We start from the raw sequence: 27,365 nt of genomic DNA on the forward strand, positions 1-27,365 counted from the left end.
CCGTGTTCAGTGCATGCACCCTGAGAGGCCCTGGCCTAGACTGTCCCGTGTTAGAAATTACGTTAGCTTTTCCATATTTTGGATCACGTACCGTAGATTAGTTTATCATCAGGTTGGCTATCTTGTATATAACTTGGTTCTATTGTATTGAATTGTGTGTTATTTGAAGTGAGATTACAAATTAAGGCATTGAAAATGAATGAAAAATTTGAAGAATTAATTGTTACAAAGTTGGAAATAAAATACTCCCCTTGAGGTGAAATAGAATTCACACTACTGAACTTCAAATGGTAAAAGGGTATTTTCATGAATACGTTCTGAACTCTTAATAAATACATAACATCACTATTCATAGGTCGGGGGGAGGTGGATCATCTGTGGGTTGGGAAGAAGTTCCACAGCTTTGTGAAATTGTTGGCACTACCGTTGACATTTCTACAGAGTCAGCCCGCGGAGGGGACGACACCGAATGTTGTCTGTTTATTTGCGCAGAACTAGAGAGAGGTGATGTTCGTGGTGACGATGCATGCCTAACGAATTGTCCTAGACCTCGCATAAACGGTGCGAAAGCAAACGATGATGATGGCGACGATGTTGATGAAGATGTTTTGGTAACTGGTGTAACTAGACTACCACTGGATGCACTACGGGCTCCTTGTTTTACCGATTGACGAGATGTCTGTGGTATCTCGGGATGTTCAGATAATGAGCGAGCGTTAAGAAATTGTTGTCTTTTCATAGCTGCATCACTTCTCTGAGGTTGAGTTGCAGCTGATAATAGACGGTTCTTTAACAACTGAGTCTTATGAATAAGGTTTTCGATACTGCCACCTCCATTCGTGGAGCGTTGTTTCGAGAACTTTCTCCTGTTCACCGATGTGAAGGAGAAAGATGGTGACCGCACTCGACCACTAACGTCTTTCATTTTTGAATGTAACGCACGGTCATCACAGCTCTCGTCCGAGTCTAAACTCAACGCACGGGCTACCGCTCGCACTTTGCGATCCTCTGCAACCAACACCCTTTCCAGAATATCGAGCTCTGATGAGCTGAGTTGTGTAAGATCGCTTGCACTGACGGCTTCCTGAAGTTCTCTCACTTCGTCTTGCAACTGTGTTATACCTTCTCGTCGTTCCAGTTCTCTTGCTAACATTTGAACTTCCCAGTCCCGGTTATGTGTGCAGAATTCACTTCTGTCACTCACTTGGAAGTGGTCTTCCTCACTACCCGCACTAGAACTACTGCTGGACTCAGAATCAGATGAGCCCATGTCTACAGCAACCGATTCCTGTCTCATTAGACCATTGCTGTGGGAGCTTTCGTCCAACCAGACGTGCTGAGGGGTTATGGAGCGAGGTAGATCTAGAAGTTCTAATGTCTCCTCTTCTGAGTGGTCCTCCCATGAACGGCGTTGTAACCTGTGGTGGTGTGACGTAACCATGTGTCGATGTCGCACCCCATTTCCTAGAAGTTCCTCCATGTCCTCATCAGGCAGTATGGGAGGTGGTGATGTCAGCACGGTATCCACCGAGTCTCCACGCTGAAAAAAAGAACAGCGCATGTTCATTTCAGTACAGTTTACCACATGATTTTTATTTATTTTTTAAAAATGGGAAATTACATTTTACACATCAATCAGTACACAAAATATATGCATGAATTCTAATGCACAGGCACTTTTATAAGATGTAAGATCCATTCGCTTTTGCTCGTTGGGAGCTATGCCCACAAATCCCTAGCCATTCTTCATTAGAAGTGGGTCATAACTAATTTGCGGAGGAAGTGAGTATAAAAAATATTTTTTTTGAAATTTTTGGAATTTTTCCGTGGGTTACCGGCTAATAGCTATCAGTTTTCCAAATTTCAAGTTCCTAGCTCTCTGGAAGTGGGTAAACATTAATGTCAGTCAGTGAGTCATAATACGAAATGATGTGCAGACTTTCATTTGGAGACTAAATGTGGTATCGACAAGCGGTTTGCGGCATCCGACGTCTCATTTAATGACCTGCACACTTGCTTCTACGCCATTTTCTCGTATCTAGGCCATTTATACCATAGATAGGGTAAATGTTTCGACCTAGAGCAAATTCCGTACCTTTTTCACAAGTTGAGAAATTAATTTCCGCACCTAATGGGCAGCTACAATCTTGAATTGGCAGGCGTATCGAGGATGAAAGGATATACAATTTTGATTCTTTGACGTCTTCTCATATCTCCCTCTGGTACACCTTAGATTGAGTTAGAAACTTTCATTGCGCTGAAATTTGAGTAAAGTTTCCAAATATTCCTTTCGTTTTCCCATACGTACGTGTTAGAGAGAATCTTTCAATTTGTCTCGCATATGGCCAATGGATGTGCCAATGCGCCAGCCAAATTTAATGATTCTATCTGTCGTATAAGTGTGTCGAACAGTAAAATTACATACGGAAAATGTACAAAATTGACCTAAAATGCAGCCCTATCTAAGGCAGCAGGGATGGAGATACTGCTAAAAGTCATAGGACAGAAGTGTAGACCTTCTCATGCTGCGTTACGAATGCGCTGTCTGTTTTGTGATGTGACTTACTATCTAGCCATAAAATACGTCGAAACTAAGGTCTGCACCTTCATGAATATTGGCTCCACATTTCGATATTTTTCGGAGATAAAAAGTTAAACATTGGAACTTTTTTGAATTTCTTCGTGATTTACAGGCCTAGAGCTATATTTTTGCCAACTTTCAATTTTCTAGCGCACCTGCAAGATTTAGTCCGCCATTTTCTTTCGGGAAGGGGATAATATAAAATGTGTACGTTTTGCTATTATTCCTTATGTTACATACTAACAGCTATCAGTTTGCCAAATTTCAAGTTTATGCCATATTTAATAATAATGTTTAATGCGGCGAATGGCCAAAAGTAATTACGGGGTATATACACATGGATTACTCCTTACTGAGTTCAGTCAAGGACATATTTCTTTCCTGACAATGAGAAGCATGATATCTATCGCATCGCTTGCCACACCACAAGCACACACACTGCAGACCTAGTTCCTGATACGTCTTACGTTGGCAGCACTTATGACGAAACCCGTGAATAGCAAAGCGGGTCACTGAATGTCTCAATTCGTAACCGCTATCTGTCCACTCTGTCTTGTCATCGCATCAGTAGAGTAGAATTTTTCCCATATTTCTTCTTTCTTCCTTTTCAGTTCATCCAAGTGGTCTCCATAGCTCTTAGTGTAAGGCAGATTCATCTGATTCCCAAGATCTTCAATAAAGAAGCTTTCTCTTGTCATTTCATATACTAAATGAGATGGGGTGAATTTTGATACACTTAGAAATCTTTTTAGGTAGATCGCCTTTACCTTCTCCAGCTCTTTTAAGTCATGTTTACTAAGATAGTCCCAAATGAGTTGTATTCCGTAGGTGACAACAGGTGTTATTTTAACCCTAAACAAAATCCTTGCGGTGTCAATGGGGATCTGGTTTAAGTGCTTGATGCTGTTGATTGCCAATATTTCGGCTATGGTTCTCTCTCTGATGTGTTCCGTGAACACTATCCCTCTGGTCTGCATGGTTATTCCTAGATATTTACACTTATTGACTATGTTAATTTTGACGTTTTCACATGTTAAGGTTTCTTTGCCTGAGGTTCTGCCTCCCCTTCTGAATATCGTACCTACAGTCTTATTTTTGTTGATAGTTAATTGATTCTCTTCAGACCACTTAGTTTGTCCAGGGATTCCTGTAATTTTCCTAGATTCGGCGATAACAAAACCATATCGTCTGCGTAGATTAAGATCTTGACTTGTTCTAAGGCGGTGGCTTGTACTACATCATGTGTTCCTATATTAAATAATAAAGGGCAGATAGGGTCTCCTTGAAGTACTCCTACAGTCTACCATATTTGGAAGTGGGTAAAAATTAATGTCAGTCAGTGAGTCAGCCTTCTGGCTTTGTATAATATAGATAGATTGGCCATGATTATGGGTTGTATCATCTTTGGTTGCTGAGTATCAAGAAAGTTAGCCGCTATGCTAATTAACGTTGCCCAAGATATGCGACGGGGAGGCCTTTCTCACGTACCGTACCACTTGAGGATGCTTGGATACGATCATAATCATCATCATCGTCATCATCATCACCATTTTTGGTCAATGACTCTGCCTCAGAGGTAGAAATTATTGTGTAAGTGTGTGTGTTTCTGTGTCCTGTGTGGAGTTTGATGATTGATGATAATGAGATAGGGAGAGGGTGAAGCCCAGTGTCGGTTCATAGTCTACTCCTATCGAATAACATCAAGGTGTTTGCTCAGAGTTTAATGTTCCTATCCGATGGACGAATCACCATCAACGGTGTATATGAGCGCAGTGGCGTATACTGATCTGCAGATCTGTGCTACCACTCAGTCTAGTAATGCGAAGACAAAGACAAAGTCATGAAGGCCCTTGGAGGAGTGGAAGGTAAAGGCTTCCACCATTGTTAACCACGGCACGTGATGGGGTAGAGTGGTTAGCTCTACGCCCGGCTGCCTTTGACCCCAGGAATTAACCTGGTACTCATTTTTGGTGTAGGCTGAGTGAACTTCAGGGCCATATGCACCTCCGGAAGTGGAGGTTCGAACCCACGTCCTTCCGGACGAACCGAGCACGCCTTTACCGCCTCGGCCAGACAGCCCCTGCCTATAGCTCATTCCACGTTAAGAAAACAGTATTGCTCTTACAAGGAGTGAACACACCTCCTCCGAGACACCCATAATTCCTCGTGATTAAGGGATATTATACTGTACTTTGTAATGTATGAAAGACAGATAAAAAGGATGAGGCATTTTTGCCAGTGAGTTATTGAACTACCTACATAACATTATCTTTTTCATAAATATATTCGTAGGGAGAAAGCACAATGGCAGGAACAGCCATCGCTTCGTTGTCTTCCTTCATTTTCCTTCTTCTGTGTTGCTCTGGTACAAGCCTCGTGTAGTCCCTCACTCTGTGAACCGCCGGCAGCTCACTTCTGTCATTTGGTAGCAGCACACGCACAGGGGCCAACAAATGCACTCGTCATAGCCATTTCATAACGACACTGTCAGTGTAGGAGCAGACAACTTGGAAAGTAGTAGGTTGAACTACCATATTTATTATTTCAATTTTACTTTTATATTACTCATCACGTGAAGATACCAAATGTAAGCTAAACTACGAAGTTTTTTTATTATCTTAATAATAGCTGTTTACGTGATTCCTGATGTGATAAATTTAAAGAAAGAACACGCAATATACATTGACTGACAGAGCAAATGCAACACCAAGAAGGAGTGGTTCGAAAGGGATGAAAGTTGGGGAAAAAACAGAGACGGCACGGACGAATAATTGATGTTTATTTCAAACCGATATGCAGGTTACACAATGCGCACGGCATCGACACAGTAGGATGTAGGACCACCGCGAGCGGCGATGCACGCAGAAACACGTCGAGGTACAGAGTCAATAAGAGTGCGGATGGTGTCCTGAGGGATGGTTCTCCATTCTCTGTCAACCATTTGCCACAGTTGGTCGTCCGTACGAGGCTGGGGCAGAGTTTGCAAACGGCGTCCAATGAGATCCCACACGTGTTCGATTGGTGAGAGATCCGGAGAGTACGCTGGCCACGGAAGCATCTGTACACCTCGTAGAGCCTGTTGGGAGATGCGAGCAGTGTGTGGGCGGGCATTATCCTGCTGAAACAGAGCATTGGGCAGCCCCTGAAGGTACGGGAGTGCCACCGGCCGCAGCACATGCTGCACGTAGCGGTGGGCATTTAACGTGCCTTGAATACGCACTAGAGGTGACGTGGAATCATACGCAATAGCGCCCCAAACCATGATGCCGCGTTGTCTAGCGGTAGGGCGCTCCACAGTTACTGCCGGATTTGACCTTTCTCCACGCCGACGCCACACTCGTCTGCGGTGACTATCACTGACAGAACAGAAGCGTGACTCATCGGAGAACACGACGTTCCGCCATTCCCTCATCCAAGTCGCTCTAGCCCGGCACCATGCCAGGCGTGCACGTCTATGCTGTGGAGTCAATGGTAGTCTTCTGAGCGGACGCCGGGAGTGCAGGCCTCCTTCAACCAATCGACGGGAAATTGTTCTGGTCGATATTGGAACAGCCAGGGTGTCTTGCACATGCTGAAGAATGGCGGTTGACGTGGCGTGTGGGGCTGCCACCGCTTGGCGGCGGATGCGCCGATCCTCGCGTGCTGACGTCACTCGGGCTGCCCCTGGACCCCTCGCACGTGCCACATGTCCCTGCGCCAACCATCTTCGCCACAGGCGCTGCACCGTGGACACATCCCTATGGGTATCGGCTGCGATTTGACGAAGCGACCAACCTGCCCTTCTCAGCCCGATCACCATACCCCTCGTAAAGTCGTCTGTCTGCTGGAAATGCCTCCGTTGACGGCGGCCTGGCATTCTTAGCTATACACGTGTCCTGTGGCACACGACAACACGTTCTACAATGACTGTCGGCTGAGAAATCATGGTACGAAGTGGGCCATTCGCCAACGCCGTGTCCCATTTATCGTTCGCTACGTGTGCAGCACAGCGGCGCATTTCACATCATGAGCATACCTCAGTGACGTCAGTCTACCCTGCAATTGGCATAAAGTTCTGACCACTCCTTCTTGGTGTTGCATTTGCTCTGTCAGTCAGTGTACTTAAATATAAAGTTCTGTCTTTCAACAGTCGCAGTTATCCAAAGAATTCCCCCAGTACTTATGAATTACATTCACAAGTACGACTTGTAAGATTCGCTTCGCTCGCCTCAATCGATCAGCTGATTGGTTTGGCGCGCTTTCTACAGAACGGCCTGTATATTACGAAGACAGTGGTATTATATATGGAATTGGTTGTCTGGTGGTTCTAAGCTGTCTAAACTGTATTGCTGGCCATGTTGTTATGAAGTCGTGAAGACAGTCGTGAAAAGACGAACTCTTTTTCGCACGGCAGTTCAAAAATATAATTAATCGAAGACTCCCGTTTGCAGTAGCATGAACTTTGCAAACTTTGGTAATACAAGAATAGATTTACAACTAGATAAACAACATACTGTGCACAGTGACCAGCATAATGCTCTTGTAAATGTTTACTACGTATTCGATATCTGGCAAAAGCAGTCCATGAGATTCTTTCCGCCATATATGAAGTTCTTTTTTATGAAGACTAAAGTCAGTCACTCCCGCCATTCTATCCGGTCGATTTCCTTCATTCTTTTTTAACTGAAAGGTATTTATGCACAGATTTGTCATCAGCTACTATAAATCACTTAACTTCCTCCTTCCTCAAATTATTTGATTTTCAATTGTTTGTCTCTTTGAAGCAATCGTATCTTTGGTTTTAATTGAGGTACGAAGTTAGTTTTGGACTAAGAACACTCAGTGGATCAAGTTCTTTCATTTCAGCCATGAACTATTCAAATTGGTTGATTCTGAGGAAAGTTATGAGTGCACATTCATTTTGACGTCTCATTTCTTCAACATTTTTTTCTCATTGAAGCAATAATATCTTTCGTTGTAATTGAGGTATGCAGTTAGTTTTGGTCTAAAAACACTCAGTGAATCAAGCGCTTTCCTTTGAGGTGATAACTACTTAAATTGGTAGGTTCTGAGAAAATTTATGAGTACATTTGTCTCCATGACGATGCTCTTTGAAGGACTTTTTAACAGTTCGGCGCGTAATGTTGTTCCAAGGAACGTTTAATTCAATTTCTTTGTGTGATGTATTTTCAAGTGTTTTGTTGACATAATATTACGTTCTATTACCACAGCAGATCATGTGCTTTATTTCATTAACAAGTAACTTTGCAAATACTTCCGTCAGGAGAGTAACGAAAACACCATAAATTGCGGGTGGAGCCAGCGGGAAACTGTTAGTACTGTAAAGTGTTATTTATTCTGAATGTAATTTCCTTGGGCTACCGCCGGTAGCCCCGGTAGCCCGTAGAATACGTCCCTGTATGAGCGTTATGGTGAGATTTGAAACTGAATCGAAGTTTTCGGCGTGTAATCTAATGATTAGGAATTGTATACCACCACCCCTCCTAACCTGTCGGCCAACGTTGAGATGGTGAACATTTCAATATAAATATATCCTTTGGCTGAGGATCATGTGTAAAATTTATGTCACTAAATTAGCGATGCGAATCGTGTGACGCGATGGTACCTAGCATCCGAGCAGGCTGTGATGTGAAGTATTGATGGATGGCCATGACTGAGATACATATTATCAAAGAGGCGCGTTAGAGTAAAAATGGTCGATGTGATCTTGCAGGATTTGATGCGGAGTATTGATGGATAGTATGCTATCAAAGAGGGACGTTAGAGTACAGATGGACGATGCGATCTTGCAGGACAAGTAAACAAAACACCAAAGGAAAAAGAGTACTTGTTACTGATAAGTTTAGTCTCTTCCAGTCTTTGAATGCACGTGAATGTAGCATTGCCCCTTGGCTGGTGTTTACATGGCTCCGACTGAAAAGTTTCCTAAGGTGGCTGTGCGTAGCGCTATGCTTGTTTTAAGGCGTGGTCAAAAGTCATGGGAAGACATTACATGTGATGTTAATAACGAGTTGCTCCTCTGCGAGCCCTCAAAACGGCAGCAGTACGCCGAGGCTTCGACGCTGCAAGGTGTTGGAATCATTCTGGAGGGATCTGGACCCACGCATCTTGCACTGCTACCCACAATTATTGGTATTGTGTAGTTGGTGCGGGGGTCATGGAGCGTACATCAGTATTGACAGCATCCCATAAATGTTCGATTGGTTTAAGAACGGGGGATCTGGAGGGCCAATCCATGGTCGTAACTTCACTGGAGTGCTCCTCCAACCATCTGCGTGCCACCGCGGAGTGGTGACGTGGCGCATTGGCCTGTTGAAACATGGCATCTCCATTAGGGTATTCTAGGGTCAGAAAGGTATGCAGATGGTCTGATAGAAAGTCCATAAAATCTGCACCTGTCAGCGCTCCCTGTAGCCGGGACAATGGGGCCGCCCAGAGCAGAACTGATCCACCTCCCGCCTGGACGCAACCTTGTTGACACGCAGGATCCATAGCTTCATGGGGCATACGCCACACTCTCACGCGCCCATCAGCTCGATGTAACTGGTACCGGGATTCATCAGACCATACCACACGCCGCCATTGTTCCATGGCCCATTGCTGATGTTCGCGATCCCATGCACGTCGTTGAGCTCTGTGTCGAGGTGTCAGCAAAGGGACACGAGTTGGTCGTCGGCTGGTGAAGACTATGAAATGCACTTGCCCCCCATACAGTCCTGGTAGAAATGGATTCCTGACTCTCAACATTCAACTGGGCGGTGATCTGACTCATAGTAGCCCGTCGAGCATCTATACAAAAAGTCAACTCAAGAGCTGAGGAAAAGTATCCTTCCGCGTGTGAGCACGTCCCCTGTTCCCCCTTCTCGTCTCGGTTCTCCTCCGCCACAGCCGGCTTATTATTAACGCCATGCATCTATCTGACAAATACTTCATTCTCAAATAGTGGGTAGCATCAAAAGAAATTACTTCCTTTCAGATCGTTGTAATTTGATTTCGTACCATACATAGTTATTCTTTTATTGATCATGTAAAACTTACAGATTACTGACGAATACCGAGAAGAGAGAAGCCATGTTTATTTTTATTTCATAATGCAATTTGTGTGAGGAACATGGGGACTTACAACGAAAAGTATGATGATATAAGTATACGATTCCGCTCTCGTGCAACGACTGTCAGTGGCAGTTTCTCACAGTTCAACAAGCTGAAAACCCACCTATGAGTTGGATTGCAAAACAGTGCTCCAGGAATGTTGTAAATATTATAATCTCATCATTCGGAAGGTAAAAAAAAGAACTCATGATCTCCTCATGAGGTCAGTTACGAATATAAAGTATATAATATTATTAACATTATTATTATTTCGAGTACGCTAGGGACCCTATACCGACACCGTGCGAAGGTCCTTCCTGTTTTACTTACGGCGAGTGCATAGTTCGAACTGAGCTGACACATACGCCTACTGAGAACGAACGAACGAACGAACGAACGAACGAACGAACGAACGAACGAACGAACGAACGAACGAACGAACGAACGAACGAACGAACGAACGAACGAACGAACGAACGAACGAACGAACGAACGAACGAACGAACGAACGAACGAACGAACGAACGAACGAACGAACGAACGAACGAACGAACGAACGAACGAACGAACGAACGAACGAACGAACGAACGAACGAACGAACGAACGAACGAACGAACGAACGAACGAACGAACGAACGAACGAACGAACGAACGAACGAACGAACGAACGAACGAACGCACGCACGCACGCACGCACGCACGCACGCACGCTTGTATACATAAATCAGACACTTTCTTAAAACTCAATTTTCAGCGACTATAGGGAGACATATCGCCAGAAACCTTCACGACATACATAAACAAGCACAGGACAGATTATACGATATGGTACCACAAGAAAGCATATAAATTCCTTTAAATTCCGCGCGCGCCGTGTAAACACTGTACGTAGAAACGCCGGTCATCTGCACGGTTTTCTTCACCACTTCTTCCACGGATTCTCATCTCGTAAGCTACTGTAAACGTTCAGAATAATCCCCCCGCACTTTTATTAGCTTTAAAGTAACTCACTTGTGACTCAAGCGTCACAGCTTCACCTACGTGTTGCTCACGGTTGGCAGCCATGATGAATACTGAGCATGCTATTGCAGCCAGTATTGCCAACAGTTTTCTTGGATCCATCTTCAACGTCGTAAAAATTATGCGAACCAAGCAGCAATGAAATGAGCTCGAACAGAGCTTAAAAGTACACAATGCAGTAGGATATCAAGCTCATGTTAAATAATTGTTTATTTTGCTACATACACCACCGAGAACAATAACTATTCACAGCCATCTACGTATGAAATATAAGAGTTGATAACGAACCCGAATAACATACAATTTGTGAAATATTTTCCACTTTTTTACAGCGCAAAAAATTTTAATTGGTCAAATCAATTCAGCAGAATAACTGACCAAACTGAGGGGAGCTCCTGACTGCAGCAACAAGTAACAAACATAGAAACTATTTACCGCTGCGGAAGCCTCTTCACTGACTAGAAGTCTGGCTAACATCAAAGGGACCGCTTAGGTCTTGAGTTGACTCTCAGTATAGTATGATTCTGCGGAGGCGACGTGATGTCTTCCCGTGCGGTGGTTTGCTCGGGTGGTAACATTCTCTCTGCGATATTGAAGATCCACCCTCGACACTGTTGACCTAGGAAACCCGAATTCGTGTGCTATGACCCATGAGCCGTGCGCCAATGTTCATCCTACATTCAAAGTCGGTTAACTCGCTGCGTGTTGCCATCATCACGACACTGGTGTCTGTGACAGACTGCTCGCTACGACGCAGCTAGCCGCACATGGCACATTTTCTGATGGGACACCCCTTCGCGTGACTTTTGGCCACTCAGTGTAATGTGTATTCATGCGTGCTGGAGTTACTGAAAAATTTCATCTCATTAAACATAAAAAGAACAGTTCAGAATTTCTATATAATGGCATCCTATTATCTTTCAAAGACCTGTATAAGGGATAATGACCAAAGTGCGAATGTGCTGATGGATGGAGAAAAACTAGATCAAGTAAAGTAACCCAAATATCTAGGAAGTCTGATCACATCTGACGGAAAATGTACGAGAGAAGTAATCGCCCGGGTTGCACAGGCGAAGGGAGCTTCCTCAAGAAATATGTCTCTACTAACATCTAAGGCCCTCTGCACAGAGGTACGAAAACACATCGTGAAAAGTTTTGTACTGAGTGTTGTAAGCTATGGCTCAGAAACATTGACCCTGCAAAAAGCGGAAGTGATAAAACTCAAGACCTTTGAGATGTGGTGCTGGCGTCGACTATTAATAATACCTTGGAGTGATAGAATCACGAACGGGAACGTTCTCAAAAGAGCGATGGGATATGTACCTTGGTTGAAACCTTGAAGAAAAGGAGAAATAGCTTCGTTTGCCACTTGCTTCATCATTCTGACTGGTGCACCACCATGTTTGAAGGGAAAATGGAAGGTAGAAGGACCAAGGGAAGACCTAGAGTGCAATTTATTGGCAAAAATAAAGGAAAGCACACCTATTGCCACTTGAAGCTGCTGGCCAAACAAGGGAAACGCTTGGAAGACCCGCCAACCTTAGGGTAGAGGAGAAGAAGAAGAAGATTCTGTTTCAGTTTCAAAACCAGGGACAAAGAAACTAGAGAAGAGAAATGAAAGTATCATTGTTCTTACCATGAAGGGCTGATCAGATCCTTCATCCAGATCTTCTGAAAAATCACCGTCGTCTCCATTCTCTAGATGTTCTCGAGGATGCTGAAAAAGTCGAAAGTTAATTTGGAATATAGTGAGTCAATAGATCAACTTCAGTTATATTATTGTATTACAGGTTGCTTTTTTTTTTTTCAACAATGGCCATCACTATTCATACCCTCGCCACTACCGGTAAAGGCTACAAACGACATTTTTAACTTTTCTTATATACTCGAATAATCCGCGCACCCTAATTTTCGGAGATAATTAAAAATTGTCTATAATTTGTGTTTTATTTACGAGAAATAAAACCTACATAATCATGTACTGTACTTCAACACTGAATACAGTATAAACTTTTTTTTTTCAAGTTGCTTTACGTCGCACCGACATAGATAGGTCTTATGGCGACGATGGGATAGGAAGGTGCTAGGAGTGGAAAGGAAGCGGCCGTGGCCTTAATTAAGGTACAGCTCCAGCATTTGCTTGGTGTGAAAATGGGAAGCCACGGAAAACCATCTTCAGGGCTGGCGACAGTGGGGTTCGAACCTAATATCTCCCGAATACTGGATACTGACCGCACTTAAGCGACTGCAGCTATCGAGCTCGGTGCACTATAAACTATAAGTTTATGTAAAGCAACAGACTTATCAATAGAGCCCGGATTTTTATGCATTAATAGGTTAGAATGCAAACTTACTGAAGCGAGTAGCAAGTATAGTCTACCTTCACAACGATTATGATATGGGGTTTATATAAACATTAGGGGTACGGCCCATCAGAACCCCTACAATTTATGTATTCACATGCTGTTGTATTGGCAACCCGCTGATCAGAATTGTCGTGCGGTTTGCTTACCTTCCCCGTGGTATTTGTAATCACCTAGTTTCGTCAATGCGTTGTAATGAGTGTGCTGACTGGTTTTCACTGCATAGGAACGCGTTGTGCAATATGCCTGACGATTCCTATATTTTTTAATTATAATTATTTTTTTTGCCAGTAGCAAGTACAACATCTTACTTTCTTCCTGCCGTGCGGTTTCCATTGTTTACTGCATCTTCAATGACCCCAAGCTTTTCTTTAGACTTGACCGAACGATTTCGAGACCTTGTAGCCGTACTTAATGCGTGGTTCACACTTCACTTCTAACGCGCTACTGTCGCTACACTGACCAAGGCCGGACAGCGCTACAGCATAACGAGATTCATTGTTTAAGGTCAAACGGTACCAACCTTATTTGCAAATAATGCACCCACCCAAGTATTCCTTCGCTAAATTCCGGAAAAAAATGTGCGGGGAGTATTCGCGTATATACGGTTTGTGTTTCTCTTATGTGTAAACTTCCCATATATGTTTACATGTTAAGTTGCTGCTCTCCATACGCTTCCTATTCATACGAGGGACGTACTATATTATTTTACGCTTTATTTTTTGTACGTACGGGTATGGTTCAAATTTCACATTTGAAGGTGGTGACGTGTACCTTGTGTCTTGTTCCATCGTTTGGTAGCAGCGCACGCACAGGGGCCAACGAATGCACTCGTCATAGCCATTTCATAACAACACTGTCAGAGTAGGAGCAGACAACATGGTAAGTAGCCGTCAGGGACAGCGCTGTACGACTTGATTCCTATGGCAACACTGTCGCCATTCGCTTTCCAACTGATGGCACTGTGCGACATTTCTTTGGCGGTGGACTGCCCCTACGCTTCCATTTCATCGATTGTTGTTTCGCTTGTGACTCATGGTAATGGAGCCATGTCTCATCACCAGTCACAAGCCTAGCCTAGATCGTGATCATGGGATTACAAAACTTCTCTGCACACGTCCACACGCCTCTGCTTTTCGTCTGCTTACAAGAAACTAGGCACCCACGTGGAAGACACCTTCCCTAACTGTAAGTGGCCGTGCGCGATCCGCTGCAGGGTGTTTCGGCTAATTCCCGTGGCTGCCTCCATTTCCGTAAATGTGATGCATTTGTTTCCTTGGATGGTCTATTCGACCAGGGCAATATTGACACTGTCACATTCCTTCCAGAACTCGTTCCCTTGTCCACCGATATGCGCCCTGTTTTCCAACATTCCACCCAGTTGTAAACTGTTTTCCGTGACGGCGCATGTTCTCCACAGACTATTATCAAGAGCCGATGAATTTCTGCAGTGGTCACGCCTTCTTTCCAAGTCGTATAGCGCTGTCCCTGACGGCTAATTTCCATGTTGTCTGCTCCTACTCTGACAGTGGTGTTATGAAATGGCTATGACGAGTGCATTCATTGGCCCCTGTGCGTGTGCTGCTACCAAACGACGGAACAAGACACTAGTTTCACGTCACCACCTTCAAAAGTGAAATTTGAACCATATCCGGACGCAGTGTTGCCAACTTAGCGGATTTTCCGCTAAATTTGGCGGAATTAGAAGACTGTCGGCGGAGAAATATACCATTTAGCGGACAGCGGATTTCTTGGCGGAATTCTAGATTTATTATAGCGGAATTTAGCGTTTTATTAATTTTACTTTAAAAAAATATGTATTCCAGTCTGTCTCTGAGCTATTTCGTATTTCTTGTCAGGAGCTAGTAGTCACATGAGGAAAACATGTTATTTTGATCTGATGTTATATGAGATCGTGGTATCATAAATTTGTAATGCGTGGGGAAGGGGTACTTATCTCTTATTTGACCAATGACGACAGATAATGAAACTGTCAGAGAGTACCATTTATATTTATGCTATGAAGGAAGACCGTTTAATGAACTGGCCTGTTCTGTGTGTGGCCCTTGAGGTAGGGGATTGACCTAGCTTGCACCCGGCAGTAAAACGCCTACAAGTTTTGGCTCGCCGTCTCGCAGGCAGGGGGTTAATCACAGTGGAACTCACAGATCAGGTGAGTACAGACATTTATTATTATTATTATTATTATTATTATTATTATTATTATTATTATTATTATTTGCTTATGGACCCAATGGATCACACAAAGCTCTAACGATTCTGTTTTCTGAGTTGCCAAACAGCTCTCATCCTTTCTCTGTGGATCCTTTTTCGTTCTTCTGTCCACTTTGCTCCAATCTTCTTTTCCACTTCGTTCTCTGGTTGCACTTTCCATCCATTAACTTTTTTCCTATAGAGGTTTCTGTCGGCGGTGTCATTTGAGTTAATCTGGGCTTTATCCAGATCCTTCTTCACTTCCAGTACCCATGGAATATTTTTTAGATGTTCTATGTAGGTGAGAATCTTGTGTGTCAGTCTACTTGCCGGCAATCTGCGGACGTGCCCATAAAATTTCAGACGTCTTTTGCGGATGTCTGCTGCAATGTTGGAAAGCTCTTCTGTCACTTTGCGTGACCTCAGTCTATATCCATCTTCAGTTTTTCGGGGGCCGAGAATTTTACCCAGATTATTATTATTATTATTATTATTATTATTATTATTATTATTATTATTATTGCCCATTATTTGAGATTGGACTTCTTGGCGGAATTTTAGCAGATTTTTAGTAGTATTTAGCGGATCTTGAAAATATAAGTTGGCAACACTGTCCGGACGTAACAGAAACAAAGTGTAAAACAATACAGTACGCCCTACGTATATGTTTCTCTCCTTGATTTTTTTAAGAGTACAATTTGCTATACGCCACACCGACACAGATAGGTCTTATGGCGACGATGGGATAGGAAAGCACTAGTAGTGGAAAGGAATGGACCGTGGCCTTAGTTAAGGTACAGCCTCAGGTGTGTGTTAAAGAAAGTATACTGTTAAACTCTAGAATTACCTCAAGTTCCTGTATCCTCCGCTGCAGCTGGGAAATGATCTCATCTCGACGTTTAACTTCCAGCTCCATGGATTCAAATTGAGAATGGAATTTCTTCTGGATATCATCCTTAAATAATTGTAAGAGAACAATTATCATGGATACACAGTAATATAAATCTCATTTTAATTATAAAATGGCCTGAAATCAAGTAGTATACTTACTTTTTACAATGTGTGATTTCCTATCGAGTATGGAGAAATTATTAGCAAATTTATTTAGTTACACATTCCTAAGACACTTATTTTACTTTTAATTAATTAATTAAAACATGCGACTATATACAGAGTGTGTCAGAACTATAACGACAAAAAATCAGGGATGTTAAGAACAATCTGGAAAGCTGCATGTATTCTTAGTACATGTTTTCTTTTTGAGAAAATGAGATCACCTTGTTACTTCCGCAATTCAAATTGACGAACTTACCGCATTTGCTATGCCAGAGAGCCAGCCGCTGCCTGTTTCTGTGCATCAGATGAGGGAAGGGAGGGGAAGTGGGAAGTGGGAGACAGAGGTAATGCTCGTTTCGACCAGTCGTTTCCCAGCCCCAGTAGGCTCTTTCTAAGGGCCAGTAGTCACTTTCAGTAGCGGCGATTGGGAATTAAATTTTGGGGGCAAGGCAATATACAGACAACAAACAGTACCGGGCTTGTGGGGAGGTCGGAGTGCGGGGTTATATGCATCAAAACTGAAGAAACAAGCCACAAAATGGTAAGTCTTTTGATGCTCTCTGGGTGAATTTCGACAGAGAGGTAAAAAGTTGTCAGTTTACCAATTTAAATGTGGTAATAATAATAATAATAATAATAATAATAATAATAATTTCTTTAAGATTTTGATTCAATACTACACAATAAAACTTTCACCAAAGGTTCAATATTACGCATTTATTATATTTAAATAGGAGTGGGGTATAATTATACATTAAAGTCATTTAGTAACTGACTACGTGCCGGCTCCGTGGTGTAGGGGTAGCGTGCCTGCCTCTTAACCGCATGCCCGGGTTTGATTCCCGGCTAGGTCAGGGATTTTTACCTGGACCTGAGGGCTGGTTCGAGGTCAATTCAGCCCATGTGATTAGAATTGAGGAGCTATCTGACGGTGAGATAGCGGCCCCGGTCTTGAAAGCCTAGAATAACGGCCGAGACGATTCGTCGTGCTGACCACACGACACCTCGTAATCTGCAGGCCTTCGGGCTGAGCAGCGGTCGCTTAGTAGACTAAGGCCCTTCAAGGGCTGTAGTGCCATGGGGTTTGGTTTTGGTTTAGTAATTTACTGCACACTAAGAAACTAACAGACTCTATAACCCTGCTGCCCTTTCTCACAGCACATGCAAAGTCTTCACTACTTGCTGTGGCACTATGCGAATAGTTTAGCCGCGACGAACGGCATTTTTTGCGTATTTCAGCTAATAACCAAACCCCATGGCACTACAGCACTTGAAGGGCCTTGGTCTACCAAGCGACCGCTGCTCAGCCCGAAGGCCTGCAGATTACGAGGTGTCAGGTCCAGGTAAAAATCCCTGACCTGGCCGGGAATCGAACCCGGGGCTTCCGGGTAAGAGGCACACCACGGGGCCGGCCTATTTCCGCTAATAATTTTGTTAATAATTAAAGAAAATAAAGGAAAGAATTAGCTGATAAGACAAAAGGGCTTGTACGGATAGTTTTTTTAATAATTCCTAGTTTCAGCCTACTAAAATGCGAATAAAATGTGATATTTTCTCCAAAAAGTGTGGGGGGGGGAATTTTCCCCCTCGCACCCTCTAATCGCCGCTACTGGTCAGTTTGTGCAGAACACTGCCTACTGGGGCTGGGAAACGACTGGTCGAAACGAGCATTACCTCTGTCTCCCACTTCCCACTTCCCCTCCCTTCCCTCATCTGATGCACAGAAACAGGCAGCGGCTGGCTCTCTGGCATAGCAAATGCGGTAAGTTCGTTAATTTGAATTGCGGAAGTAACAAGGTGATCTCATTTTCTCAAAAGAAAAACTTTCCCCACTAATCCGATTGCACCATCGTTCTTATTATAAAGCGAAGAGCATTCCTCTTTTTTTAATAGGTATAGTTCAGATATACCTTGTATACGAAAGCTGCATAAGCTACCAGTCCAAAATGGTATTCAGATAAGAAATTTCTAATAAATCATAAATTTTAACCATGCGGTCACAGTGGCAAAACAACTTAACTTCAACTAATTACTCACCAGATGATTTTGGATGACTTGTTTGATACCAACGATTATCTCGCTGAAATATTCTTCTTCACCTATGTGAGACGGAAGCAGTAGAGAAGGCCTGAAGAAGTTCTTCTGATTGGTATTGTTGGGTATTTGTGGATGCTGGACAAGGAACGATTCGGGAAGCTGTTTCTTTTCCAGAGAATGATTCACTGCTGTCGTAGAAGTCATCGTATCCACTGGAGCAGTCGTCGTGCTGACACGTGTTTCGACGACAGTCGTTGATATTGCTGTGACCGACACTGTGTTGTACTCGTCAGATAGGGCCACTTGCACTGCCGTATGCGCCACTGAAGTAACAGTTGATATGGTAGGATCTACAGGAGCAGATTTCTCCCCGGCATCAGAAGATATTGTACTTGCCACAGGTTTTATTACTAAAGACTTTATGGGAGGGATTACGGAAGGTGGTTGTCTTAAAACAGGATCACTAATTATTACAGTTTTATCAGCACTATCTGGAGGAATCTGAGTTATTTCTTTTTCTTCAGAAGGGACTAAGACACCTCCAGATATAGGGAATGTACTTTCAGGTAGACTTGCGGTTGTGGGAGTGGTTGCTGGAGGTGATTGAAGAGTTTCTCTATTGAACGTTACACTCTTGGTGAGTTTGCTGTGGCGTGCAGCATAACCCTCCACCGTTGGTGCCCGCATAAGTTTGTGCATGTCTATTTTGGATGGTTTTGGAGCAGATGAAGTATCGGAGCTCCCTGTTCCATCCCCTGCAGAAGCATCTTCTGTACTCCCCGAGAGTAAACTGCTAGCTGAAAGCTTTTTAAGAATACTCTTCAAATTTCTCCTTTCAAGAGTTTCATTGCTTTCGGGAGAATGAGGCGGTTGTTCCGATGAATCTGGGAGTTGTGTCTGAGTCTGTTGGGATATACGAGGCCAGTCGTCTTTCCCATAAGAAACTCGGCTTAATTGCTGCGCTCTTACATATTCCATGGCACTCGCTTCCGAATGACTCCTGGTCAAACTGGGATCGAAATCTCCAGCATCGTAACTTCCACTCATAACACCGCATGCCGACATCGTCGCCGTATTACTACTATCTAGACTTGAACTACGCATAAATACACCTGCCATTTTTCTTTCTAACTCAGCTAGCTTCTGTCGTTCGTTTAAGATTTTGAGCTTCTTAACGAAAGGTAAACCCGAGTATTCTGGTGATAAATCATCTATTGACATATAAAATTTTGTTCCTTGTTGAATTTTTAGGAGAGTAGGTTTTCTTCTACCTGGCACTGTTACGGTGGCTGCACTTTCTGACTGAACACTATCAACAGTTGTAGTTTCACTCTGAGGAAGATCTGGTACAATTTTGGCACTACTTACATCAGAATCTGTTGTTTTATTGTCATCACTACTAGTTTTTAAATCATCTTGAGCAATGGAACCCTGAACTTCATTAGACACCTCACTAGTATTCACTTTGGAAGATGATACACTTTTATCACCGAATCTCAAAGACGGGATAACAACGGATTTGGAAGGACCAGATTGTGTAGTTTCACTTTCGTTTGTAGAATCATCGAACCTAGATTTTAACGGGATTTCTGACTGTAAGGGAGACGATGGCTCACAAACGTTCGTAGTGAGTTTTGCTTTACCCTGATCACTACTTATAATGCCGAGTAAAGGGGGGATTTTGGTGGCAACACACGGACTGATAAGAGTTTTAGACACTTCACTTGGTATCACTTTTGGTTCTGTCGACGATACTATTGCAGCTTTTTTTAACAAGGTCCATGACTGTTGCTTTTTCATCGGAGGAGGTCCAGCCCCACTGTGGCTAGTCCCGCTTGTACTTGCGACGGACGTTACTTGTAAACCGGAACCGGTTGTTGAAACAGTGGTGGTTGTTGTGGCTGCTGTTGTAGTGACGCTACTCGTATCTTTCTGGACAAGTATTTTAATTTTATCTTTCAGAAGCGGGGTCGTTGTTGTTTTTGCGGTGGTTGTTGTTAATGTAGTAGTAGTTGTTGTTACCGTTGAAGTTGCCTGCTCACTTCCGCTTCCTTCCGAACTAGCAACTGCACTCGTGCTTGGGGTAGGGACAGCACTTGTACTGGGTTTCGACACTGCACTTACACTTTCTTTATGCTTTAATGATACAAGCCTATTTAATATGGAGGAAGATCTTTTAGATGAAGACGATTCATCTTCGGAGTGCTCTTTCGATGAAGAATGCCGCGACTCATCACCTGTTGTCGGAGGTGATAGACTCGACTCCTTCGATCTGCTAGACGAAGGCTCTGAAGACTTGACGGCAGAAGACAATACCTCAGCAGCCCCACTGGCTGTTGCCTGTAACGCTGTGAGACGTTCCTTCTCCTCTTTCTGTTTGAGCAGCATTAACCTTTGTATAAGCGGAAGCCCCGCCCCGATGACCTCTTGCTCCTGAGCTGGCTCTGCTTTAATTGTGGCACTTGATGGTGGAGATAATGACCCTGTGAACAAAATATTGGGATAATCACATATATTTTGTATGTGTTTTTATTACCTACTGTTCTACACCGAAGGCAAAAAATAAAATTAAGGATCCGCCGAGGTACCAGCGCGATCTGTACTTTTGTGGACTTTAGAAGGCGTATAAATCTGTGGACAGTTAGACTAGACAGGAAGACCAGAGAATTAATCCGGCAAACTCTCACGAATACAGCTTTTAAAGTGAAATTCCTTGGGGGATTTTTCTGAACCTTTTGAAATATATAAGGGCATTGGTCAAAGTGACGGCTTCTACCCTATTAGTTCTATACAAGTTTATTAGAGAATGGAAAAGGGACACCATAGGTGTGAGCATCGGAAACTTGGGAAGCAAAGTCTAGGCAAAATGTTTAGCCTTTGCTGATGATCTAGCAATCATCACCAGGACCAGAGGTGAAGCCAGATAGGCCGTACAGAGATTACACAATTTAGCATCAAAGGCAGGCCTCCAGATGTCGTAAGTCAAAACCCAGTACATGGAAAATGTACATCAACATAGAACAAAAAGGAAAATCTCCGCCAGAGATGGAAAACGGCACAATTTCACCGGTGTCCTCCTTCAAGAGACGTCTGAAATTTTATAGTCATGTCTATAGAATTGACAGCGACAGACTGACCGAAGGTCCAAATAAACTGACTAGAAGAAACTAAGGCGGACCTCACGGAAGACATCATAGAAGATCGTGGAGCATTTAGTACAATAGTAACCAAGTACAAATTCGTGGATAAACCTTCAAAAACGGGTAGAAAACTGGTAGGATATTGTCGACAGAGCGTAAGATGCAACACAGTGCATTCTTGAAGACATTTTAGGAGGATGAGAAGACGAAAACCATCAAGCCAACGAACAAGTTCAAACACGCTCTTTGAATGGGCATAACGAAATAATAATAATAATAATAATAATAATAATAATAATAATAATAATAATAATAATTTCAAGTATCTAGGTGAAATTATTCAGCCAGCAGGGTTAAATCAGGAAGCTAACAAGGAAAGAACTGCTAAACTGCAATGGGCTTACAAAATCACATGGAACCGATACAACAAAAGATGTATATCAAAAAATGCACAATTACGACACTACAATACAGTCGGTCATCTAACCAGAGGCACTTTATGCATCTGAAACACTGATCATTGGCGGCAGGTCACAAATGAAAAGCATTGAGAAACAAGAGAAAAAAATTCTCAGAAAAATCCTAGGACCAAAGTTCGAATATGGAATTTGGATGAAAAAGAAACCACACGAAATTTTTCAATTCACAGAAAAAAACACAGATACCATCACAAAGAGACGACTAAAATTCTACGGACACCTACACAGAATGGATAACAACAGGCTGACAAAAAAATTCTAAATCTAGATCTAACCCTGAAAATCCGCAACAATTGGTTAGCAGAAATTCATGAAGATCTACAAGAAATGGGTACTGAGGACGAAACCATTCAAAATAGAATGAAATTTAGGAGCTTAGTAAACAAACATAAATTTGTAGAGAAACCAACAAGAAAAAAGACAGGCTGGACAGAAACACGCAGAAAGGAACACAGTGAAAAAATGAAGAGATATTGGGAAGAGAAGAAGAAGAAACATTGTGCAAAATAAGTTCAATCGCGCTCCACAGTTGGGCACAACGAAAAAAAAAATAGTAATAATAATAAGTGTAACCCTTGAATGTTTTCAAAGAATATGAATACAGGGTGTGATAATAAGGTATAGTTAAAATTTCAGGGTAGGGAGATTAGAAGTTTAATACTCCAAGCGCTAATTGGCTGTTGGCGGTCACGTGACTGATGACGTCGCAGCGCTCTGATGAGCGGTTTTAAAACTGGGTCATGGCTGGCTACGTATGCAGGCTTGCCAAACCTTAGCACCCTATAATCGGGAGAAGTGCCTAGTCTCCGAGTTCGCTGTATCTCTATGAGGGTGGGCAGCACCTGCTGTGTATAGAAAACCGCGTGTTATTGCAGTAGAAGGTTGTTCTCGAATCAGCAGAGTTAAAATCTACCAACCAACTGAATTCTTATTTCCCTATTCAAAGAAGGTTAAAGAACTAAAATAATGCCAGAATCAGCTAGAGATCCTATACCCGTCAACCATCGCTCCCAGTTAAGTGTCCCTAGTACCCCTTTTAGTTGCCTGTTGCAGCAGTATTTAAGCACCCTCCCACTTACCAAGAAATAAAATGCCAGCGAGGACTGAGGTTGGGTAGGGCAGGGCAGACGGTTAGGAAGATGAGGCCGATTAGAAACTTACTTTGCAAGACTCCCACTGAGCTCACCTATTTGAAAAATGAAACATTACAGCAGACTTGGAGTGCAATAAATTCAGCGATACATAGTCATAAAATACACAGAAACAAAATCATAACCTAGATAAAGCTGATTATGAGTAAAAACACTCTACGGTCAATTGTATATTTACCACGACACATCTGCACAAAATATTATAAAGAAAGTTTATGCACCGTAAGATATGTGTTAGCTGTACAGTACATAGTTTTAGTCATACACTCATTTATATATCCACTAACAAAAAGGAAAAAGAAGAACAATAACTAACAATGGCAGAAGTAAAGAGGACTAAAGTGCAGACTGCACAAGCAAGGAAGACCTTTCTTAAGAAAAGTAATTTGCTCACTTCGAACACTAATATAGGAATTACAAAGATATTTTTGAAGACTTTCGTATAGGGCGTGGCATTGTATGGAAGTGAAACATGGGAGATAACTAGCTCAGAAAGAAAGAAAGAAAATAGAGAGATACTGAATCGAAATAGTGAGACGAGATCGATTTGGCTAAAATGGACGAGAAGAAGGGATAGAATAATTGGACACATATTAAGACACCCAGGACATGTTCAGTTGGATTTTGAGGGAAGTGTAGGCGGGAAGAACGGTAAGGGTAGACCAAGGTATGAATATGACAAGCATATTATAGCAGATGTAAGATGCAGTAGTTACGTAGAAATGAAGAGATTAACACAGGATAGGGTGGCATGGAGGGCTGCATCAAATCAGCCTATGGTCTGATGACTCAAACAACAAACAACAATTATAGAGTTATTTACGGGGGCTGGAAAGTAGGTAGTGGTGACATATCTGTGCAGGCCTTCATTGTAATCACAGTTGGAAAATAATTGAGTATTACTTCGTAGCGATTACATTGCTAGTTAGTTTTACTTATAATCGTTATTTTTTAGAAAAAAGTAATTTTTACTTGTAATTCACTTCTTAGTTCGCCTGTGTGGTGTAGCGCAGGGCGTCTCAAACGCCCAAAATCTCACACGTGCAAACCGAGAGGTTCTGTGCACCGTGCATAGGTCCGACTCGGCTCGGTTCGGACCAGCGTTTTGTCTCGGGGCGACTCGTCGGCTAAGCTCGGATCAACTCAGCTCGAATAGTGGAGCGCTGCAGAGAAAGTGAGGTAGAGAGAGGCAGGCGTAGCGAGTGAGACAGGCGTAGGGAAAGAGAGAGAGAGACAGCGCCATTGCTGAAAATCGTGGAGTGGCGGGTCTGCACTCTGATCAACGTAGCGAAGACGTCTTTTGCACCTTGCGCCGCACAATGCACCGGTGCATGCACCCTGAGAGACCCGGGTTCGATTCCCGGTTCTGCCACTAAATTTGAAAAATGGTACGAGGGCTCGTGAGGTCAACTGAGTATAGGTGGGTTCGATTACCACCTCAGCCATCCTCGAAGTGCTCTTCCGTGGTTTCCGCACTTCTCCTCCAAGCAAATGCTGTGATGGTACCTAACTTATGGCCACGGCCGCTTCCTTCCCTCTTCCTTGCTTGTCGCTTCCAATCTTCCCATCCCAACACAAGGCCCCTGTTCATCATAGCAGGTGAGGCCGCCTGGGGGAGGTACTGGACCTCCTTCCCAGTTTCATCCCCCGATTCAAAGTCTCACGCTCCAGGGTACTGCCCTTGAGGCGGTATAGGTGGGATCCCTCGCTGACTCCGAGGGAATAACCAACCCTGGAGAGTAAACAGATTAAGAAAGAAAGAATGTCTTAAAAAAAATTGTGCTGCTGATGATGCTTGTTGTTTAAAGGGGCTTAACATCTAGGTTATCGGCCCCCAATGGTACGAGGTGGAATGGAATGTAATGATAATTGAAATTTTAAAATGTATCCGCCGACTAGAAATTTAAAAGAAACGATGATGAACAATGATCGTGAATTTAAAATAATCAGTGGATCTAAATCGGAATGCCTTATTTTCTTATAAAATAATAGAGAAAATAGATCAGGGTAGAATAAGGCATTGCCTTCAAGTACAATAATAAATATCATTCAAGTTAAAACATACACAAATCAAACTAAAGCCCGAATAAAACACACTTAACAATAAAATTAAATTAAAAACAGAAAAACTCACTTTTATACACGATCAAATAGGCCACCATACCTTATAAAACGGATGACGAGGTCCGTTGACTAGAGTTCTGTAAATAGTAGACTGGAGTTTTGTTAAGTTATTGCAATTTTACTCATCACTTGTTGAAAAAAAGTAGTTTGTAATGGCAATTGAGTAAAATATTTCTCAGTTAACTGCAATTCAGATCAATTCACTTTTCCTTGTACTCTTATCATTACTGAATATGATTGACCATATGATACCAATTCATTCAATCAATCAGTCACTACTGATCTACATTTAGGGCAGTCCCCGAGGTGGCAGATTCCTTATCCGTTGTTTACCTAGTCTTTTCTTAAATAATTGTAAAGGATTTGGAAATTTATCGAACACCTCCCTTAGTAAATTTTCTTCCTATAAACGAATATTTCCCCAATTTGTCCTCTTGAATTCCAACTTTGTCTTCATATTGTGATCTTTCTTACTTTTATAAAAACACCACAGAAACTTATTAACTCTTAATGTCATACTACGCCACCTCTCCACTGACAGCTCGGAACATACCACATAGTCGAGCAGCTCGTCTCCTTTCTCCCAAGTCTTCCCAGCTTAAACTCTGCAGCATTTTCGTAACGCTAGTCTTTTGTTAGAACAAATCGAGCTGCTTTACTTTGTTTTTTTTCAGTTCTCGAATCAAGTGATCCTGACGAGCGTTCCATACACTGGAACCATACTCTAGTTGGGGTCTTACCAGATACTTATATGCCCTCTCTTTTACATACCCATATAACCATCTGCGGAGATCTGTGCACTTTATTGACAATACCCTTTATGTGATTACCCTAATGAAGATCTTTCCTTTTATTAACCCCATAAGGAACTTTCACCCCATCAACGCTGTAATTAAAACTGAGACGACTTTTCCTATCAGTAAAACTCACAACCTGACTTCTAACCCGTTTATTATCATACCATTGCCTGCTGTCCATCTCACAATATTGTCGAGGTCTTTTTCTCAGTTGCTCACAATCTTGTAACCTATTTATTATTCCATACAGAATAAGATCATCTGCAAAAGGCCTAATCTCTGATTCCAGTTCTTTACTCATATCATTTATATATATGAGAAAATAAGGGTCCCATGACAGTGCCTTGAGGAACTCCACTCTTAATAATTACGGGATCAGATAATGCTTAACATATTATAATTCTCTGAGTTCTATTTTCTAGAAATATAGCCACCCATTCAGTCATGTAGAAAATATGATCTACCCTACTGTGAAACAGTATTAACATTATTGATGACTTGAAAATATTTTCCGCTGTTTATATTGAGAAAGTCTCCCCTTAGTAATACCTCATGATGAAATTAACAAGTTTTATCTGACAACCAACCTGCAGGTGGTGTTGAGGATGTTGGAGAAAGTAGAGCCTTGCCTTTCTCCTCCCGATCTTGCTTTTCCTTCAGCAATCGTAGTCTGTGCAGGAGAGGAAGGCCGGCACCCAGTTTCTCCGTGGGAGAGACAGGTTGCTCTGAAGAACCGGAGGGTTCTTCCGTTTCGTCACTACGAACTCGTGACATACGACGTAGCATGCCTTTTCCTGACGAATACACACTGCCAGAGCCTTCTCCGCCACTGCCTACTGCTCCAGGTGTCAATGGCTGGAGCTCTAGCGATTCGTCTTTGGTTCTGGAAAAAACCAAAACGATTTCAGTTTCGAAGAGAAATGATTCAATGCGATTGAATAACGAAAAAAGAAATCCTTTCTGTCTAGTTACTAATGTAGAATATACTCACCTGTGATCATAGTTGCTACAAGTCGGTGTGAAGTACAACTTCAAAATGTAAAAAGATAACTCATTTGAATCGATTTATTTAAGGTCCATATGCATAATAATAATAATAATAATAATAATAATAATAATAATAATAATAATAATAATAATAATAATAATAATAATAATAATAATAATAATAATAACAATAATTTTATATGCATAATAGGCATATAGATAACAAAACTAGATTAATACATAAAATGACAACTAAAACTTAAAATTGGGACGACTCGTAAATAAACATACATATATACATTATCATTATAGACTGTTATGCC

The 27,365-nt window shown here is 42.4% G+C and overlaps 1 protein-coding gene across 1 annotated transcript in view; it reads right to left on the reverse strand.

The window, feature by feature from the left end:
• Positions 1–349: 349 nt before the first annotated feature.
• LOC136886748 (uncharacterized) overlaps positions 350–27,365 on the reverse strand; it is a 595,319-nt gene continuing 568,303 nt past the window's right edge. The window contains exons 16-20 of the mRNA XM_068230940.1: positions 26,643–26,938; positions 18,365–20,847; positions 16,119–16,226; positions 12,331–12,411; positions 350–1,540 (exon numbers count right to left, since the gene is read on the reverse strand). Coding sequence (XP_068087041.1) covers positions 350–1,540; positions 12,331–12,411; positions 16,119–16,226; positions 18,365–20,847; positions 26,643–26,938 — 4,159 coding nt within the window. The remainder of the gene's footprint in view (positions 1,541–12,330; positions 12,412–16,118; positions 16,227–18,364; positions 20,848–26,642; positions 26,939–27,365) is intronic.

The sequence above is a fragment of the Anabrus simplex genome, chromosome X (assembly GCF_040414725.1).
Source record: "Anabrus simplex isolate iqAnaSimp1 chromosome X, ASM4041472v1, whole genome shotgun sequence".
In the NCBI taxonomy this organism is placed as follows: domain Eukaryota; kingdom Metazoa; phylum Arthropoda; class Insecta; order Orthoptera; family Tettigoniidae; genus Anabrus; species Anabrus simplex.